This window comes from Salvelinus namaycush, chromosome 6 (genome assembly GCF_016432855.1).
Source record: "Salvelinus namaycush isolate Seneca chromosome 6, SaNama_1.0, whole genome shotgun sequence".
Classification (NCBI taxonomy): Eukaryota; Metazoa; Chordata; class Actinopteri; order Salmoniformes; family Salmonidae; genus Salvelinus; species Salvelinus namaycush.
Window position 1 is genome coordinate 13,036,945 of NC_052312.1, and position 20,956 is coordinate 13,057,900.

At 45.0% G+C, this 20,956-nt stretch overlaps 1 protein-coding gene across 1 annotated transcript; it reads left to right on the forward strand.

The window, feature by feature from the left end:
* Positions 1–6,565: 6,565 nt before the first annotated feature.
* LOC120049235 (myozenin-2-like) lies at positions 6,566–16,100 on the forward strand. Its single transcript, XM_038995473.1, has 5 exons — positions 6,566–6,647; positions 7,573–7,763; positions 10,249–10,354; positions 12,604–12,790; positions 15,766–16,100. The coding sequence occupies exons 1-5, from the start codon at positions 6,566–6,568 to the stop codon at positions 16,004–16,006; spliced, it is 807 nt and encodes a 268-aa protein (XP_038851401.1). The 3' UTR covers positions 16,007–16,100.
* Positions 16,101–20,956: the final 4,856 nt, after the last annotated feature.

Below are 20,956 nucleotides of genomic sequence, written 5' to 3' on the forward strand. Positions count from 1 at the left end.
TAGGAATCCGGGGATATGGAGAGAAACATAGGTCCGGTATGCTCTGGTTTGAAACACATTGTATGAACTGGCGAGAGCTTTCCCGAGCTAAACGTTAGCTGACTGATAGCTGGTAGCTAGTTAGCTAGCTAGCTTCAGTTGAGGTATTCCAGTTCAGAGGTCAATAGAAATACTTTTGGGAAAAAACAGATCCACACCACATTGGGTGAGGCGGGTTGCAACAGAGTTTTTTGAAGTTGAGGTTTAGGAAACATATTAAAAAGAATGTGAAGAAAAAGATATATACATGGGACGAGACAAGACAAAGACAAAGACGTCTGACTGCTACGTAAGGTAAGGTAAGGGAGAGAACAGCTCGTGGCTGGGGTGTGTGGGGTCCTTGATGATGCCGTGTGCTTTCCTCAGGAATCGCTTCGAGTAGATGTCCTGGATGGGTGGGAGCACAGTCCCAGTGATGTACTGGGCCATCTTCACCACCCGCTTTAGGGCTTTGGGACGTGGACTGAGAAATTCCCTTACCAGGCCGCAATACACAAGTCTTCGGTGATGTGGATGCCGAGGAACTTAAAACTGTTGACTCTCTACTGCAGTCCCGTTGATGTGGACCTGGGCATGTTCCCTCGTCTGCTTCCTGAAGTCAACAATCAACTCCTTTGTTTTGCTGACATTGAGGGAGAGGTTGCTGTCATGTCACCACAATGCCAGTTCACTTACCTCCTCCCTATAGGCTGACTTGTCCATGTTGCTTATCAGGTCTACAACCGTGGTTTTGTGAGAAAAACTTGATGGTGTCGTGCAAAGTTGGTGTCGTGCAAAGCCATGCAGTTGTGGATGAACAGGGAGTACAGGAGAGGACTAAGGACATACCCCTGTGGGGCCCCTGTGTCAAGAGTCAGGATCCAGTTGCGGAGGATGGTGTCAAGACCCACGGCTCTGAGCTTGGTGTTGAGCTTGGAGGGAACAATAGTGTTGAATGCTAAACTGTAGTTAATTAACAGCATTCTCACATAGGTGTTCCCCTTGCCCAGATGTGTTGCGGCCATGTGAATAGCAAAGGAAATGGCATCTTCCGTGAATCTGTTGAAGCGGTAGGCAAATTGGAGTGGGTCCAGTGTGCCTGGCAAGTCACCTTGTTTTTCTTGGGGACTGGGATGATGGTGGTCTCCTTAAAGCAGGTGGGGACTACCACCTGGGACAGGGAGAAGTTGAAAGTGTCTGAAAAGAGACGCCTGCCAGCTAGTCAGCACACACTCTGAGGACGCGGCCAGGGATGCCATCTGGGCTGGTGGCTTTGTGAGTATTCACTAGAGTTCTCACGTCAGCCTCGGACAGAAAAAGCACCTGGTAGTCCAGAACAGCGAGTCTTTCTGGATGGCTCGGTATTGTCTGCCTCGAAGCGAGCATAGAATGTGTTAAACTCATCTAGGAGGTAGGCTTTGGTAGTCTGTGATAGTCTGTAATCCTAGCCAACATCAACTCAAGTTTGAGTCTGTATTATCTTTTTGCGTCCCTAATGGTTTTGCGGAGCTCGTTCCGGCTTAGCTTGTATGTCGTGTGACACCAAGTCATCGGTGTTCGTTCTGCTTACATTCAATTCTGCAGTACAGGCTCTCAGCATTGTACGAATATCTCAGTATATCCAGGATTTTTGGCTGGGGTATGTCCGAATTGTTATTGTGGGTACAACATCATCAACACATTTCCTAATGAAGCCTGACTGACAATGTATATTCCTCAATGTTGATGATGAGTCCTGGGTGGATGACTCTGAACATATTCCAATCATTATTCTCAAAACAATCCTGCAGCATTGAAACTCCTTCCTCTGTCCAGAGCCACACTATTCTCTGTGTTGGTGGCTCCTTCTTGAGTTGCTGCTTGTAGGAACAGAGAGACGTGATCTGTTGGCTGAAGTGGGGGCGGGGGATGGCTTTGTTCTCGTCACGGATGTTTGTGTATACATGGTAGAGCATGCTGGATCGTCTTGTGGGCCAGGATACATGTTGGTGATATTTTGAGACATTTTATTTTAAACGGGCTTGCTTCTGGGACACTGACTGCTTCCGGGTGAGAGGATTCTTGCTGGCTTATAATCTTGTACAGTTCGCTGAGTGTCGCCTTGGTGTTTGCTTGTGGCGATATGTACACAGCTGTGCTGCCTTCAACACAGTTTGACCACAGCATCCTCTTGGGTCGACTGAAGGAATACATAGGTCTCGACAGTACCGCTCATAACTGGTTCACCTCATACCTTTCAAACCGCACACAATATGTTGACGACACACAGATCTACAGAAAACCAACCCCGGATTCCCTCTCTTCCATTAACACCCTCACAAGCTGTCTAGATGACAAAAAGGCCTGGATGTCAAACAACCTCCTGCAACACAACAATACTAAAACAGAAGCAATCCTCATCGGCACTCCCCATCACACGAAAACCAGTCCCATCACCACTCTTACCTTTGGCAGCCACTCCATCCCACTGTCCTCCTAGGTCTGCAACCTTGGGGTGTTACTGGATTCCTCCCTCATTTTCTCTGACGACAAAATCTGTCTGCAAAAAATCTTTCTTTCATCGGAGAAACATCACCCAGCTTCATCCTGTTCTCTCCAAACCTGATCTGGAAAAGATGGTCAACTCCCTCGTCACCTCCCGACTCAATTACTGCAATGCCCTCCCCGAAAAAAGCATCCACAGGCTGCAGCTTGTGCAGAACACCGCTGCCAGTGTCCTCACAGGAACACAGAGATCTGCCTACATCACCCCCATTCTAGCCTCTCTCCACAGGCTACCCATCATTTAGAATTAACTTCAAGCCTCCTGTTAGTCTTCAAAACCCCTCAATGCCTATGGTCTCCAATACCTCAGTGAACAGCCTTCAGGGTCACTCTAGTCAAATGATCAAAGACTCCTTGCAGTCCCCCCACCTCCGCATGCCCCAGACCACCACGTCCTCTAAGTCTGAGCTAAGGAATCACTTCTTCAAACTGGCTTTCACGTAATACTTTCTACGTTGTGGTGTCAGTTGTTGGTCTTATACGTTTGTTTCAAGTTCTATTGTTCTGTCCTCGTCACCTTTATTATTTTGTGTATTCTGTATAGTACTTGACCGCTAGCTATCTTTTAATGTCTTTAGCCTTTTTGTTAAAGCTTTATTTTAATGGTTGGTCACAATGTAAAGAGCTTTGTGATTTACATCTGTAAAGGAAAAGCGTTCTACAAATGTAATTTATTATTATCATAACACACGTGAATTCCCTCGGCATATAGTGGGGTTGCTATTTTAGCGTCAAATTACTGCACAAACATTCTGAGCAAACAAAGTAATAACTAACGCAAAAAAATCGCAATTTTACTAGCCATGTGTGCAGCACTATGCTTGATGTTTATTCCCTCCGAGTCACACGCTCCATAGCCATTGGGTAGGGGTTGTTAGGGGGACTTGTTGCCTAGGAGACAGTTACATAATGGCAGGGGGTATACAGCAGCTGGGCTATGGAGAGTGGTGCAGCATTAGAACAAAAGAGCAGTCCTGTCCCACTGTCAGCATGTGATGATGCTTCAATCTCCAAGTTTGATGCCACAAAGTAGCATAACACAACAGTCAGCAATTGAGTTGGATAGACTAGAATAGGATAGAAGTAGTGAAGAACTGTGAATTTTGTTCAACAAACTCAACATCCCCGGTTTCTGTTTTGGTGTAAAGATGAAGGATGGCCTGGAGAAATGAAACCACTATCAAATTCATAGACAGAGCCATGGACGCAAGGACTGACCATCCAATACATTAAAATGATAGTTTTAAGCATGTTTTGAAGCTATACAGTGTTTGTTTATAAATATTGGAGTAAACCAAGCTTATATTTTGGTTTATGATGGGGTACGACGGTGGAACTAAGCTCATAATGCATTTATAATTCTTGAACAATCAATGGGTAACTTGATATATAATTCATTTATAGGTCCAAAAATCGATGTAGCAACTGCAGATTGCCCCTTTAAGGTTTATATAATCCTATTCGTGCTTGTGGATGAATTTACTTCTGCCTTTTACGAAGTTATAGCTCATTGAAGACCATTCAAAAAGCCTACAAAGTTCCAAAAAGACAAGGCCGGGGTGCAGTTAGGTCCTGGTAACTAAACTATTGGTAGTCCCATAGTCATTGATGCATTTGGTGCACCAGAAATATAAAACCCCACCACTCAATTACCTCTACTGCCACCTAGGGCCCAATACCAAAACGGTTCCTTTCAGCAGCTTAGGAAGAGTTTATAGCAGATACATATCCAATCATTTCAGCTCCCTGAGCAGGCCGTTGAGGTCTACGCTACAGATATGTGTTAAGGATTGGTAATATAAGGGTTTTGTCCTTGGCTCTACTGGGGGGAGAGGGGTATTTACAACCTCAGCCTCACACACTTTCCAACAGGTCCTTGCCCATCAGACCAAGGGAACTATGGGAGATGGTATGGTGTCAGAAAGGGGTGGGGGGGAAGTCGTGGCTAGGCAGGAGCTAGTTCGGCAGCAACCCCTGCACCCAGCCTAAGCTTCTGTACAGACACTGAGCCACGAGCGAGAGAAGGGGAGTGGTAGCCGCTATATTTAGCCCCCCACCGCCCAACCACATACCATTGGGCGCGTTCGAGCGGATCACTTTGTCAAGTCAGTGACCATTGTTGGTCACCGCCTTTCAAAGTGTGTTGCATTATAGAGATAAAAATTGGCCGACATGCGCTTACATGTCGACAACATGAAATCCACGTGATTAAAAGGTCACGAAGTTGACTGCAAGTTTCTGCAGTTGCCCTTCACCAACTTCATCCTGCAGCCGTCACCTGCATTGTGGAAGGCTCTACTGTCAACCAATCATTCAGGTGTTTTGTTTGACCCACGGGAACATGACCAAAGTGGTGAGTGAAACCGGAACCAACTTTGCCGCAATTCATATATAGCAGGCTACATTGGAAATACTGTATACAGTATAAATGGATTCATATTTGAGGCTCCCTCTCACTAGTTGGTTGTACAATGTACACACATATGATTTCAGTTTGTGAGTGTATGATATGGGGGTTGGAGATGTTTATCTTGATTCTGCCATGTCGATCTGAGCCTTAGTGTCCGACTTTCGGCTGTCGTAGTTTCACCTACCCCGACTTCACTCCTCGTTCCTTCACCTAGTCGGGTTGCTTTAGCCTTACCACTCAAACATGCCCAATAACTAGGACACACACAGCCAGTCACTCATCCAGCCAGCCACCGAGCCCCCTTCACCTCCCCCTTCTTCCCACTCACCCCCGTGAAGGCTTCAGTACAGGGGAGTGCAAGGACCCGCGCAGGTCGCCCCACCCAGTCTGACCTCCTCGCCCCACGTCTTCCTAGCTTCCGTAAGGATACAGGCACATGTTGAGACGCCCCTAAAGGGACCTACACACAGGTAAGGTGTCATAGGCATAGGGTCACTTCCTAGGTGCTGTGCCTATATGTTTTGCTGGGTGATACCACAGGGTGACATTGATGTTTCAAGCTTGTTTGGGACTTTCAATAGTCCAGGCGTTATGATTGACAGAGCTGTATTATTGTCAAATCGAACAGTTTTTTTTTTGCATCCCCATGTCTTGTTAATGTAGGACACTTGATGTAAGGTACACGTATATCTACTATATGATCCCTCCTAAGACTTCATGCAGCCTGATATGTGAATGGCTTACTGTATGGTGATGAATGTCATTATACATGTTGATGTCAAGCAAATCTTTTTCACAATATTTCCAAGTTCTCCATACATAGTGTTTGTGGTGCTATTCCCTCAAACGTTACACTTTTTCAAGAGCGTATGAACTAACACTGAGAACTTCTTTGGATGTTTATTGACCTCTCTGGAGGTGACACTAGTGACACTAGAGCTAAGAATGCTTTCATTAAAATGGTCAGATTGTCATATGGCTAGGAATGGCCCTCAGGCCAAGTGAATGGACAAGACAAGTCCTTTGATTTCTCTGTAAGTTACTCTGCTGTTGTCTTTACCTAAATGATGTTTACCGAATGACTTACTGAATGAGCAGCTATTCACAGAAAACAGATTTTTATGTGGATTTCAAATGAAAACAAGATGGTGCATAGTACAGCTAGACCAAGCAACACAATGGTATGATGTGGACTGTTGCTTTTTCCACATCTTGTCAACCGTCACACATGCTTGCTGTGACATTGCCCGTCCCGTACCTATGTCCTTTCTCAACCCACATGGGTCATTCCAAGCATATTGATTCTCGCTTCACCACCGAGTGATTGCCATGTCTGCTGAGCATGTGCTTGGCGTTTAACGTCCCAAGGTTATTTAAAGGGATGTGTTAACTTTGCCCTTTCAGCACTACCAATAAATTGTACCTGCTGCGGTGGGTGTTTGTTCGTGGCAGGGTGAGTGTAATGTTGGTGAGGATAGCATGCCTTACAGTGCTGCGCGGCATTGCTTCCTTTGGCTTGTTAAGCTAGTTGCTACGGCACAAGGCGTGCCGTCACATGCTGTCCCTTGTGATATTGTTTCCCCAGGGGCAGCGATGTCACAGTTCTCTACCATGACGACCAACGAGAGGAAGATACAAGCTGCAGCCATCTGTAGGGAGATACAGGGTCCTGAAGGTATGGTACGACACGTGGCCTCTCTCTCACACTCTCTCTCGCTCTCCCCGCTGCCTCCCTTCATTAATTTCTAATGTTAAAAAAACACATAGACAAACGTGAACAATTTAACTGCAGTCATACAGTACAGACAAATGCATGTGTGTGTGCCTGTAAACAAAGAAAAACACACACTCTCTCTCTCACTCAATCTGTATTAACACTCTCACTCTGTAACAGGGTATCATCTAGTTTGCTACTGGTTTCCAAGTAGCACCATTGAACCGGTCTACGGCCTTGGATATAAATAAGCAAATGTGAAGTTTTATTACTCAATGTAATTAATCCCTTTGTCGTTGTCCTTTGAACAAGCTATTTCGGGGAGGGGACAACTACATGGCTCATTGGGGAGAGAGAGAGAGCCTGAGGGCCACTGACAGCTGAGGGATATTCTGTCAGGCTGGTTTGCTTTTGGCTCATTTGATTAGACTATGACGTCTCCATGATCAGCATGCACGGGGGTGGGGGGGGGGGGGTTCACTGCTAATCACAAACAAGGGGGCCAACATGAGAGGCTGGCTGACACAGAAAGATTATTAAAAATGTAATGTATTATTGACAGCATACAATGTATTAAGTCAGCGAGATGGGTAGTGGAAATATGTTTTACAGTGAAAGGTAAATCAATAGAATGTAAATAGACAAATGTGAATATTGTCAGTATAACGAGTATAATTTACTCTGACAGACTACAGACTGTATGCATAATAGGGTCGATAAAAAGTAAGGACGTGTGGGACACTAGCTCAGCCAAACACAGATAAAACCATAACAAGGGCATGCACAGCTGAGGTACAGAATGACACAACACACACACACTCATCCCCACCCACCTTTCCCCATACACACCACTCCTACTTTCTCAGAGCTGTTGTGTCTCTTCCAGATGCAGAGATGGACCTGGGGAAGAAGATGAGTGTCCCTAAGGATGTGATGCTGGAGGAGCTGTCTCTGGCCTCCAACAGGGGCTCCCTCCTCTTCGAAAAGCGCAAGAGGCGCTCTGAAAAATACACCTTCGAGAGCATCCAGAATGTAGCCAACACACAGATCAATGTAAGCAACACAAACCCCTTGAATGTGAACGCTAGCTAGATTAAAAACTCTGGATACTACAACGACAATCAAAACACATGGAACAAAGTTGCTGTTTCAACATGAAGGTTTATGGGAAAATGAGCGATATGACCGATACCATTAGCATTTGTTTTGGAGCTCTACGCGATTGTGATGAGAGATTTAAAGAAGGCTCATCACAGAGTTTCCATTTGGTTCATTCAAACCATTATCAATAGCATTCGAAGAGCTTATCAGCTCTTGTACTGTAGGAGACTGTTCTCCACAGCTAGCACATCTAGTGACTCATTCTCCCCAATCCTATAGTTGCCTAAACGCTTACGAGGAGGAGAACGGCAACAGACACTTGACGAACACTATACCTAATTTCCTGATGAAACACATAAGCTCTTGAACTGATTATCAGACTGCAGCCTTACTGCTGCTCAAGACACATTGCAGAAACAACCTAACCGCTAGGGTAAACGGACAGGGGGTAACGGACAGGGGGTAACGGACAGGGGGTAACGGACAGGGGGTAACGGACAGGGGGTAGCGGATAGGGGGTTAACGGATAGGGGGTAGCGGATAGGGGGTTAACGGATAGGGGTAGGGGGTAACGGACAGGGGGTAACGGATAGGGGGTAACGGACAGGGGGTAACGGACAGGGGGTAACGGACAGGGGGTAGCGGATAGGGGTTAACGGACAGGGGGTAACGGACAGGGGGTAACGGACAGGGGGTAACGGACAGGGGGTAACGGATAGGGGGTTAACGGATAGGGGTAGGGGGTAACGGACAGGGGGTAACGGATAGGGGGTAACGGACAGGGGGTAACGGACAGGGGGTAACGGACAGGGGGTAGCGGATAGGGGTTAACGGATAGGGGTTAACGGACAGGGGGTAACGGACAGGGGGTAACGGACAGGGGGTAACGGACAGGGGGTAACGGACAGGGGGTAATGGATAGGGGGTTAACGGATAGGGGTAGGGGGTAACGGACAGGGGGTAGCGGACAGGGGGTAACGGATAGGGGGTAACGGATAGGGGTTAGCGGATAGGGGGTAACGGATAGGGGTTAACGGATAGGGGGTAGCGGATAGGGGGTAGGGGATAGGGGTTAACGGATAGGGGGTAACGGATAGGGGGTAGCGGATAGGGGGTAGCGGATAGGGGGTAACGGATAGGGGGTAACGGATAGGGGGTAGCGGATAGGGGTTGTTTCTGGATAAGGCCTTGTACTTGCATAATAGCTATGAGATTCTTACAACGGGCATAAGTTAAAAGTCCTGTTTACAAGCTTTGTGTTTGGATGGGCAGTGTGCCAAGTCTTCATCTTCTCGTCCCGGCAATTTAGGCCACTTTAGGCCCTAGCGCCTACTTTAGGCCCTAGCGTCTACTTTAGGCCCTAGCGCCTACTTTAGGCCCTAGCGTCTACTTTAGGCCCTAGCGTCTACTTTAGGCCCTAGCGCCTACTTTAGGCCCTAGCGTCTACTATGCTACTCAGACCACATAGGGACATTTCCCCATATACTTTACCAAACTAATTGAAAACAGAGAGTCCAATCTGTTTCTTTCCATTTAGAAGTCACATCCAGGACACTTCCTCTGATACCTAGTTGTTTGAGCCTGTATACACACACACACACATACATACAGGCAACTGCCAAAATAAAGGAAACACTTGAGTAAATGAGGGATACAAAGTATATTGAAATCAGGTGCTTCTACATAGATGTCGTTTCTGAGTTAATTTAGCAATTAACATCCCATCATGTTAAGAGTCATGAATAACATTCCCAGTCATGGCTAGAAGAAGATATCTCAGTGACTTTGAAAGAGGGGTCTTAAAGGAGCATAGAGGGTTTAAAGGGTGGGTAGTGTGTGTGTGTGTGTGTGTAAGTCTTAGTCACTAGATCTCCACCCATTTGAACACTTATGGGAGATTCTGGAGCAGTGCCAGAGACAGTGTTTTCCACCACCATCACCAAATGATGTAATTTCTCATGGAAGAATCCAATAGATTCTGCAAGCGTCTGGAACTCTATAACAAGGCGCATTGAAGCTGTTTTGGCAGTTACCTGTACATTTTAAGGTTGTTTGGAATATATTGACACTGAATCTGATGAAATTATTAAAACTCTAAATGAAAATAGTTTGATCTTGCAGTCCCCGTTTGTTTACCTTTTGGGGCAAAGGGGAATTTATTTCAAGTTGTCAACATTTCCTGAGGAAGTCCTGGCATAAATTAGTACAAATATCACTGGGAGGATGAAAGTTACCCACTGTGGACCACAGCACAGGATATTCAAACATGGGAAAACAATGCTCCTTATGTTACTGGCTCTACATAAGACAGTCACTGAACTCGCCATCGTTCTCCCCATCTCACTTTCTCTTTCTTAACCCCTCTATCTCTCTGACCTTTGCTCTAAACTGTCGCTCTCCTTGCCTTTTCCCTCCCTCCCTCTCACCTTCCCCTTAGAATGGTGTAACTCTTCAAACGCAGAGTCAAGAAACCACAGAAAGCAACAGCTTGGGAGTGGAACAGTCTAGAACACCCCCGAACACGCCTGATCCGAGCAACACCCCCAACCCAGACAACATTGCACCAGGTGGGTGCTGCTACTGCGACAAACTCTGCTCTAAACTCATGACCCCATGACCCCTACGACTCAGTAACCTGGATGTCAGTGGAGTCATTAGCATGATTTATACTAGCGCGGGTGAGCCGGTGACATTGAAGTCATCAAGTCGTGGCCAGTTGAAAACGTTTGTTGGAGCACGTGCATCGGGCACAGAGCTCAAAACCTTGGGCCAAATTAAAAATTACGCAGCCCGGTGAGAATATCCCTGGCCTTATGTCCTTTCAAGAAACTAACCCTAGCGCCTTACCCCCTAGACAAGATTTTACTTGTGTTAAGTAATATGGTCATAGCTACACCTTGCGCTCTGGTAGAACTTTAGGTACTAGTAACGTTTACTCCTTTATTCACATGAGGTAAGTGAATGGATAAAATAAGTCTTGGTCCAGCTGGATTTAACAAACTATGAAATGTTTTGCTATGACGTGGGGATAGTCTTCATTGTTTTGGCATTTTATTAATTCCATTGCATTTTTTTCTACTTAGGAGTCTTTGTGGGGGAAAACATTATTCTTGAGTGGAATCTTCCGGCTCCAGGGCAGGAGCATTCCTTCTCCTTCTCCCCCTCTATCTTTCTCTGTGGATCTCTCCCTCACTCTCTGTATCTATCCATTCTCCCCCTTCCCTCACTTTTTATGGGCGACCTTGGGGATAGTTTGATAACAGTCAAGTTTCCTCCACAGGAAATGCACAGAGTATTTCCTGTGTCCACCACTCGCTGTCCTCTGAGAACCATCAGGAAGAGAATGGCGCTCGGATCATGCTCAACCTCCTGATCCAGCACCGTCAACATAATATGGACACCAGTTTAGCCGATGAGCACATGGAGACAGTTTGTGATGCTATTTTGGGAACATACGACTACGCCACCACCTTGAGAGGGAGTCGGCGGAGAAGTCAGTGGACACAGCGATAACAGTAGCCGAGAAATGGGGTCAAAGGGTATCGGATGTCACACGTGTAATGACTCTTAAATTAGCCAAGAGATGGACCCAGATGTTTCACTTTTGGGTGTCTAATGGCTTGTTGAAGAGTGTGAATAGGGAAGGGAAGCAAGGAAATGCTGGCTACCGAATAAATCACTGCACCGCAATCAGACTATTGTGTTGCAATGTTACTCCACTGATATACCCATATCGATAGCACTTTACATTACAGAGTGGCAAAAGGGCTAATATTATGGTAATACAGTGGTAATAGATATGTAATACTACCATGTTATCACCATGGTACCACTTTATTCATTGCTGTAATGTCAAGTGCTACCCAAATATCTTATCCCTCTGGTAGTGTGGGTCTGTCTGACGGACTGGCTCGAGATCGTGACGCGAACGTGAGAAGATGCGGTTATTTCACATTTGGAACAATGCTTCAAAACATGGAGTCAAAACTTTGTCTCTAGTCTTGTTGTCTATATCTACCATGCCTTAACCCCATGTCACTAATACAGTGATCTCCCTTTTATCTTCCCAACCCCCAGTGTTTCCTGCAGTGCGGCAGTCACAGTACATTTCCCACAACACATTGGAGCAGCCAAATACAGCCAAATGTGCAGCCATGCTCGTGAACACTTTTCCGTGGCCCCAAGTAGATCTTGTGGTTTGCGTTTGTGAAGGAAGTTTCTAAAAAAAAACAGCAGAACTCCCCTGAGGGGACAATGTTTGGTCTTTCTCATTTCCTCCTCGATAAAACAAACTCTGAATATTTTGGGGGGGTTGGACGTGACACAGCAACACCCTACGTTACGTAACACATGTGCTTGCAAGTCGCCACTGGCGAAGAACACTCGTTTTGAAGGATACTTATTTGGATAGGCCTTCCCTGTCACCCTTACACCACACAGTAAAATGTCCTTCATGTTGGTTCACTGTGAAACCTAACCATATTTTTGACCATACAGGGAGAACCCATATAGTGCTGCACATGGTTTATATTGAGGTTTGTGCAAGACAAAAATCAGCTTGGGAGTACTGTATATGACCTGATAGATTCCTCAAATGTCATTGTAAATCATTACACCATCTCTCTGTTATGCAGTTTCTCACTGCCTCCTTCTCTTCCCTATTTCTATGTCTAGCTCTCCCTCCACCACCTCTCCCTTTGATTCTTCCTCTCCCGCTCTCAACTTCTTCTACCGCTTTGACAAACTGTACCGAATCAGGGTTATGTGGAGTCACAGGGCCCTTACACCAGATTCACTCTCCCCCTCTTTTGCCCAGGTTATGGTGGACCTCTAAAACAAATGGAACCAGAGAAGTTCAACAGCACATGCCTCCCCAAGTCCTACCACTCCCCCTGGGACCAGGCCATCTACCACAGCGACCCCTCCCTGGCCGATAGCCTTGTCAACCACCTGCCAGAGCCAGAGGCCAAGCCTGAAGGACCAGGGTACAAGAGCTTCAACAGGTATGGCTGATGATGGACCTGTCCTGGACCACACCTTGGCTGAAATAGTACAGTACTTGCCATGCCGGAGGCTGATGCAGTAGTAATGCTCCAGACTCTAGACAAATTATACCCCTACGGCAACGAAGGTTCAAGCCTTCGCTCAGCTGACTGAGGGCAGCAGGTAGCCTAGCACAGTGGTTCCCAAACTGTGGGGTCCCCCCCCAAAAAGTTAATAAATACATACAGTACAAGTCAAAAGTTTGGACACACCTACTCATTCAAGGATTCTTCTTTATTTTTTACCATTTTCTACATTATAGAATAATAGTGAAGACATCAAAACTATGAAATAACACATATGGAATCATTTATTAACCCCAAAAAAGTGGTAAACAAATCATAATATATTTTATATTTGAGATTCTTCAAAGTAGCCACCCTTTGCCTTGATGACAGCTTTGCACAATCTTGGCATTCTCTCAACCAGCTTCATGGAGGTAGTCACCTGGAATGTATTTCAATTAACAGGTGTGCCTTGTTAAAAGGTAATTTGTGGAATTTCTTTCCGTCTTAATGTGGTTGAGTCAATCAGATGTGTTGTGACAAGGTAGGGGTGGTATACAGAAGATAGCCCACTTTGGTAAAAGACCAAGTCCATATTATGGCAAGAACAGCTCGAAGAAGCAAAAAGAAACGACAGTCCATCATTACTTTAAGACATGAAGGTCAGTCAATCAGAAAAAATTTGTGCAGTCGCAAAAGCAATCAAGCTCTATGATGAAACTGGCTCTCATGAGGACCACCACAGGAGAAGAAGACCCAGAGTTACCTCTGCTGCAGAGGATAAGTTAGAGTTAAATGCACCTCAGATTGCAGCCAAAATAAATGCTTCAGATTTCAAGTAACAGACACATCTCAACATCAACTGTTCAGAGGAGACTGCGTGAAATCAGGCCTTAATGGTCGAATTGCTGCAAAGAAACCACTACTAAAGGACACCAATAAGAAGAAGAGACTTGCTTGGGCTAAGAAACACGAGCAATGGATATTTTACCGATGGAAATCTGTCCTTTGGTCTGATGAGTCCAAATTTGAGATTTTTGGTTCCAACCGCCGTGTCTTTGTGAGAAGCAGAGTAGGTGAATGGATGATCTCCGCATGTGTGGTTCCCATCATGAAGCATGGAGGAGGTGTGATGGTGCTTTGCTGGTGACACTGTCTGTGATTTATTTAGAATTCAAGGCACACTACCACAGCATTCTGCAGAGATACACGATCCCATCTGGTATGCACTTAGTGGGACTATCATTTGTTTTTCAACAGGAAAATGACCCAAAACACACATCCAGGCTGTGTAAGGGCTATTTGACCAAGGAGAGTGATGGCGTACTGCATCAGATGACCTGGCCTCCACAATCACCCGACCTCAACCCAATTGAGATGGTTTGGGATGAGTTGGACCGCAGAGTGAAGGAAAAGCAGCCAACAAGTGCTCAGCGTATATGGGAACTCCTTCAAGACTGTTGGAAAAGCATTCCTCATGAATCTGGTTGAGAGAATGCCAAGAGTGTGCAAAGCGGTCATCAAGGCAAAGGGTGAATCTAAAATATATTTTGATTTGTTTAACACTTTTTTGGTTACTAAACAGGATTCCATATGTGTTATTTCATAGTTTGGATGTCTTCACTATTATTCTACAATGTAGAAAATAGTAAAAATAAAGAAAAACCTTTGAATGAGTAGGTGTGTCCAAACTTTTGACTGGTACTGAATATATTTTACTTTATTTTTTAAGGAACTCAGTTCGGCTTTCAACTTACTTGAGAAAGTTGTAATAGTAGAATGCACAAGGTGTAATTTTGAAATTGGGTAGTGCGCATCATCAGTTTCCTCTTGTCATGTCAGTCATTGCATACCTCAGAGAGCTATTTATAACTTCTCAGAAATGTCCAGATCAACTATCCCACGTTTTTTAGCTAGGTTTTTTGGCCCATAGATTTTGTAGCAATGTTCGAGTCACTGAAATATCACATGGCATGGTAAAATGTATAGAATTGCAAGAAAATGTACTTTAAAACTGCAACATTTTCTCTGCACCCCATGACAAAATGTGTAGAATTGCAGGAAATAAGCTTTAAACCTGCAAAATGTTCTCTCCATCAACAAGAGGGGGGTGGACAGTTTGTGTCATGAACAGTGCTTGTGCCCATAGAAATAGACATGGGGTGCGGAATGTTCCCCAATGCTGCAAGGTGTGGGCTTGAGTGAAAACCGCTAGGCCAGGGGTTCCCAAAGTTTAAGAGCCAGAAGATCGCTGGTTCGAATCCCAGAGCCAACATGGTGGGGGGAAAAATGCTGTTCTGCCATTGAGCAAGGCAGTTAACCCCCAACAACTGCTCCCCGGGCGCGGATGACATGGATGTCGATTATGGCTGGCCCCCGCACCTCTTTGATTCAGAGGGGTTGGGTTCAATGCGGAAGACACATTTCCGTTGAATGCATTCAGTTTTGCAACTGACTAGGTATCCCCCTTTCCCTGACTGGCTGTGCCCTTCCTTACTGTTCCTCCTCCTAGGTCTATCCCCCAAATCTTGTTTCTAACTCTGTCCTGACCCTCCAAAAAAATATACATTAAAAGGAGGTTTGATACTCCGATCTCCTTAAAAAAAAGATTATGCTTTACCCTTGCAAGAAACAAGTAGTGTTAAGAACAGTTGGTTTTCTACACAACATTCTATATCTCTACTAGGCAGAAATGTATACAAATGTAAACTTGCTTTTACACTTTGGTAGCGGATGAAGTGTCCAGTGACATACTGTACATTCCTTTATCTGAGTCACAACATTGTCAACAGATACACCATACATCTCTTACCATGTCAACAGAGCATGTCCTCCAGCCAGAGGCTTAGACTCTTTGATGTCACTTCCCCTCTGCCTCGTTAGTTGTGCAAGGCTAATATTAACATTGTCAATCCTCTATCCATCTCCAGAGTGGCTACCCCGTTTGGCGGCTTCGGCGGCAAGTCTACCATACCGGCCCCGTTGTTCAAGGCCCCCGATGTGGAACACAACCCCATGTCGGAGCTGTACCCAGAGCTCCAGGGGGAGCCTGCGGTGCAGAGGCCCACATTCAACAGGGTGCCCTGCGGCTGGGCGGGGGCCAACGCTCCCCTCATCCTCCCCAAAATGCACCTGGATCCCATGTTTATCCCAGAGTCCGATGACCTTTGAACTTCTGGCGGTTGCTCAGTCTTCTGAGATGCTGCCTGGTTTGCTACCCAAAAGTCCTTCCGCTAGGTTAGGGTCAGAATAGGGTCAGAATGAGGGAAGGAGGCATTTTTGATTGCCTGCTTAAGGCAAGTTAGCTACTTTTTTTGTGGCGAAAATACAAGTTTCTCTGATTAACTGATCTGCCCATGCCCAAGGTGTTCTGCCCATCTCCAAACTGCACTTGAAATAAGTAAACCAGCTAGTTTACACTAGCTAGAGTTACTAAATAGAGTATAGGATATTTACATACTGCACATTGATGTGTATAAGATATCATTTATCTGCCTGATGACATTTGATTACTGTATTAGTTGTTTTTGTTTTTAAAATGAATAAATAAAAGCACAACGTTATAATTTCAGTTTACAATTGAATTGCATTTTTTCCTGCTGAATTACATCAGCATATACAGTACACTCTATATCCCTTGTGATTGAGACACAAATTGCTTTAACATATTCCCAGAGAAATGCTTGAATAACTGTTCAGCAGTGAAGCATCCATGGGCCGCATGACATTGTATTTTTTTATTTACTGAGTTACAGTTCATATACTGAAATCAGTCAAATGAAAGAAAGAAATTAGGCCCTGATCTATGGATTTCACATGACCGGGAAGCATACAGATATGCTTGTTGGTCAGATCCCTTAAAAAAAAAAGTAGGGTCGTGGATCAGAAAACCAGACAGTATCTGGTGACCACCATTTGCATCATGCAGCACAACAAATCTCCTTCGCATAGAGTTGATCAGGCTGTTGATTGTGGCCTGTGGAATGCTGTCCCACTCCTCTTCAATGGCTGTGCGACGTTGCTAGATATTGGCGGGTACACGTCGATCCAGAGCATCCCAAACATGCTCAAAGGGTGACATTTCTGGTGTGTGTGCAGGCCACGGAAGAACTGGGTCATTTTCAGCTTCCAGGAATTGCGTACAGATCCTTGCGACATGGGGCTGTGCATCATCATGCTGAAACATGAGGTGATGGCGGTGGATGAATGGCATAACAATGGACCTCAGGATCTCGTCACGGTATCTCTGTGCATTCAAATTGCCATCGATAAAATGCAATTGTGTTCATTGTCCATAGCTTATGCCTGCCCATAGCATGATCCCACTGCCACCATGGGGCACTCTGTTAACAACTTTGACGTCAGCAAACCACTCGCCCACACGACGCCATCTGCCCGGTACAGTTGAAACCGAGATTCATCCGTGAAGAGCACACTTCTGCAGTGTGCCAGTGGCCATCGAAGGTGAGCATTTGCCCACTGAAGTCGGTTACGATGCTGAACCGCAGTCAGGTTAAGACCCTGGTGAGGAAGACGAGCACGCAGATGAGCTTCCCTGAAACGGTTTAACAGTTTGTGCAGAAATTCTTCGGTTGCGCAAACCCACAGTTTCATCAGCTGTCCGGATGGCTGGTCTCAGACGATCCCGCAGGTGAAGAAGCCGGATGTGGAGGTCCTGGGCTGGCATGGTTACACGTGGTCTGCGGTTGTGAGGCCGTTGGACAGGCCGCCAAATTCTCTAACACGTCGTCAGACGTTATGGTAGAGAAATTATCTGGCAACAGCTCTGATGGACATTACTGCTGTTAGCATGCCAAATGCACGCTCCCTCAAAACTTGAGACATCTGTGGCACTGTGTTGCGTGACAAAACTGAACATTATAGTGGCCTTTTATTGTCCCCAGCACAAGGTGCACCTGTGTAATGAGCATGCAGTTTAATCAGCTTCTTGATATGCCACACCTGTCAGGTGCATGGATTAGCTTTCCAAAGGAGAAATGCTCACCAACAGGGATGTAAACAAATATGTGCAAAACATTTTACAGAAATAAGCTTTTTGTGTGTATGGAAAATGTCTGGGATCTTTTTTTTCTTCTCATGAAACATGGGAACAACACTTTACATGTTGCGTTTGCACTTTTGTTTACCTGCTTATCTACAGAACTCCACATGCAACTTAATTTAAATTCAAAAGTGAGATTCTTTCATGGCTTTATGAATAATAATCATCATTTGGAGCCATTATTTTACAGAGTTGACTTCATGCACTCCATGAAAGCGAGGAAAGTATATCACACATGATATAATGGCGTTGTGTGATTGGCTGGGGGGGCACCCCTGGGGGGTTATGATGAGCACAGAGAGGGAGGGAGTGAGAGAGACATACAGACGGCCAGACAGACTAGCAGTCAAATGAATATATACAGACAGACACAGGCAGGGAAGCAGACAGAGACAGACAATCCATTCAAACAGAATCTTGACATGTGTAAAAGACAGCTTTTTGTTTAGCTGTCCATCAACACCAGAGCAGTGTGTGGTACGTCAGAAACCATGGAGTGTAATATACGACTGTACATTGAAGCAAGCTAAATGTACTGCCCTTGTGGATTGCAAGACCGGTTGGTCACTGTGGATGGATCTGAAAAGAATTGGGTTCTCGGCAAATGTCAGCTTTCGGGGAGTGTTTTTGATCTTTTCTCTCTGTACATTTAAGCAATAAGGCATAAGAACCCAGGGGTTATCGTATGAGAACTCCTGACTAAGGGCTGTTCTTAGGCCCAAGGTCGAAGCCTAAACGGTTTGAGCGCCTTATTGTCTTTATAAAATGGTTGCCAACATATGTATAAAAATAATGACATTTTCATTAAAAATATTATTTTCATATATTATAAATCTACTAGAGAGCTGGGAATATAGTCACAGGATGAACAGGTTAATTTTTTCAGCCTTACACTATTTCTCAAGATGAAAGGACAAATTCAGCTACCACAAAGAGAGAACTTTGGCATGTGGCTCATAAAACACAACACATTCCAAAGACAGTTCTCCATCTCATGTAAATCGGCTGGACAATTAAGCTTTATGAATTTCAATACTAGAAAGTTGCTGCAAACTCACTCCCTATTGACAGGGACAACTGATTATGGTTGACAGACAGCGGTCAAATGGGGTCCAGTGGCTGCATGCATTCCTAGCCTCCGTTTTGGCAATCTGTGTAATGCACTGGCCCACACGAACCTCCCCTTTGGCTGTCTTATTGAATTCCTCTCCATCAGTCTCCTGAGCGCTCTGTCTACACTCAGCATCTGAGCACGGCAGCATTGCCAAGACCGTTACGCTATATCCAGCCTGTTTATCAAGAATGGCCTGGCCTCTCTTTGAACTTTGATTATGCCCAGTATCAAAACTCAGATAGGGAATATTTGGCTGGTGATGGGTTGGGGAGGGGGGGGGTTTCCCCCAGGCGTGTATTATTTGGCACGGGATAGCACGACGGTATGTGGGCCGAGCAAGTCGAGGGGCTTTGGTTGGCAGACCAAGAAATCCAGGAATGTGGTCGAAGACAAGGCCTGCCCAGTCACTCCTGTACACACTGTGCCCTGGGGAGTACTGTAAATTAGAAGATAAATCAGCAACTCTTTGAAGGGCAATGGGAGTTTTCTTCAAAAATAACAATTTCAATGAAATCATTTCATTGTTAAAAAACGGACACGTTTCGGCGAATGCCTTCGTCACGGTATTTTGTAAAATCCAACAAAAACATGGCCGTTAGTATAGACCATTACCCGGGTTATGTACCACACTCTCTGGGGCATTGCAGAGAAGACAAGACCACTTTTGCCTTTCAATCGTGTGATTGCCTGAGATTGTGAAACGCAGGACAGACAGACTCAACAATCAGAATTCTCATAACTTCATAACTACTACCCAAACATGCCAATGGTGTTCTTCTTGTTGTTACTTCTAACAGAGTTTAATATCATGTTAGTCTGCCATCTGAATGTTTATATAGCACTCCCACGGTCTTGTGAAGCCATCAATTGGTGCTGTTGCTACTGCACGTACAGCCAGTGAGTGTCATGGAAAAGTACTTCAGTCCCCAGAGAATTACTCTGTACAAACAGCACCAAAAGCCACTTTTTTTGCAGCTGACACTCACACAGGCTCTAAAAGGGTGAGACTCATCTCCCAAAAGGGTTTCCTCTAACCTTTCAATGTCTCATGTAAAGAGCCTGAAACAGAGCAATATCAGTGTAGATTCCAGGCTAATAGCGGGCTATTGTACAGGCTAAAACGGCAAGGTCTCACAAGCACGGCTAAAGGGAGGTGTTCTGAAAGTGAATACTGTACTGTTGCTCTCATGGGCACCTGTTTCTGTCTGAGAATGTGGTTCATCAGAGGACCATGGGACATATTTGGAGAGTTTGACTAGTAACATTTTGTGTTGGTTTCTAACCCTGTCTTAACTCTGCAGGCAGACAACTTTCAAACATACAGCGCTGCATTTGGGACATGGGATAAGTAGTCCTTAGTGATATTTGACCTCCACACGTGTTCTAAATGACTGATATCCAACCATTGGGATTTTTGGTCCTCCAGGAGTAGGTCTAATCCCAGACACACCCACAGACAAAACATAACTTGTAGTTAAAATACAGTTTAAGGGAATCTCCATTTAAAGTACTGTTTGGTCCAGGAGTAGACCTAATCTGTTTCAGTATATATCCACTGTATTATTAACAATACTGTAGATGGTGTAAATATACTGTATGCATGCTTTGGCCTGGTCCTAGTAAATGGACACAGCAGGTGGTCTATTTCACAGGGGGTGCTCAACCCAGTGTGATGGCCAAAAATACAAGTGAAGAAAATATCCTGAGGTTGGTATTAGAGGTCGACCCATTATGATTTTTCAACGCCGATACCGATTATTGGAGGACCAAAAAAAGGCCGATACCGATTTTTTATTTATTTATTTGTAATAATGACAATTACAACAATACTGAATGAACACTTTTATTTTAACTCAATATAATACATCAATAAAATCAATTTAGCCTCAAATAAATAATGAAACATGTTCAATTTGGTTTAAATAATGCAAAAACAAAGTGTTGG

Excerpts from the sequence above, each read along its gene's own strand:
- LOC120049235 (XM_038995473.1), top strand. The coding sequence starts at position 6,566 with ATGTCACAGTTCTCTACCATGACGACCAACGAGAGGAAGATACAAGCT. Across the intron at positions 7,764-10,248 it reads GCAACACAAACCCCTTGAAT|AGTCAAGAAACCACAGAAAG; the intron begins GTGAACGCTAGC and ends CTTCAAACGCAG. Across the intron at positions 12,791-15,765 it reads GGGTACAAGAGCTTCAACAG|AGTGGCTACCCCGTTTGGCG; the intron begins GTATGGCTGATG and ends ATCCATCTCCAG.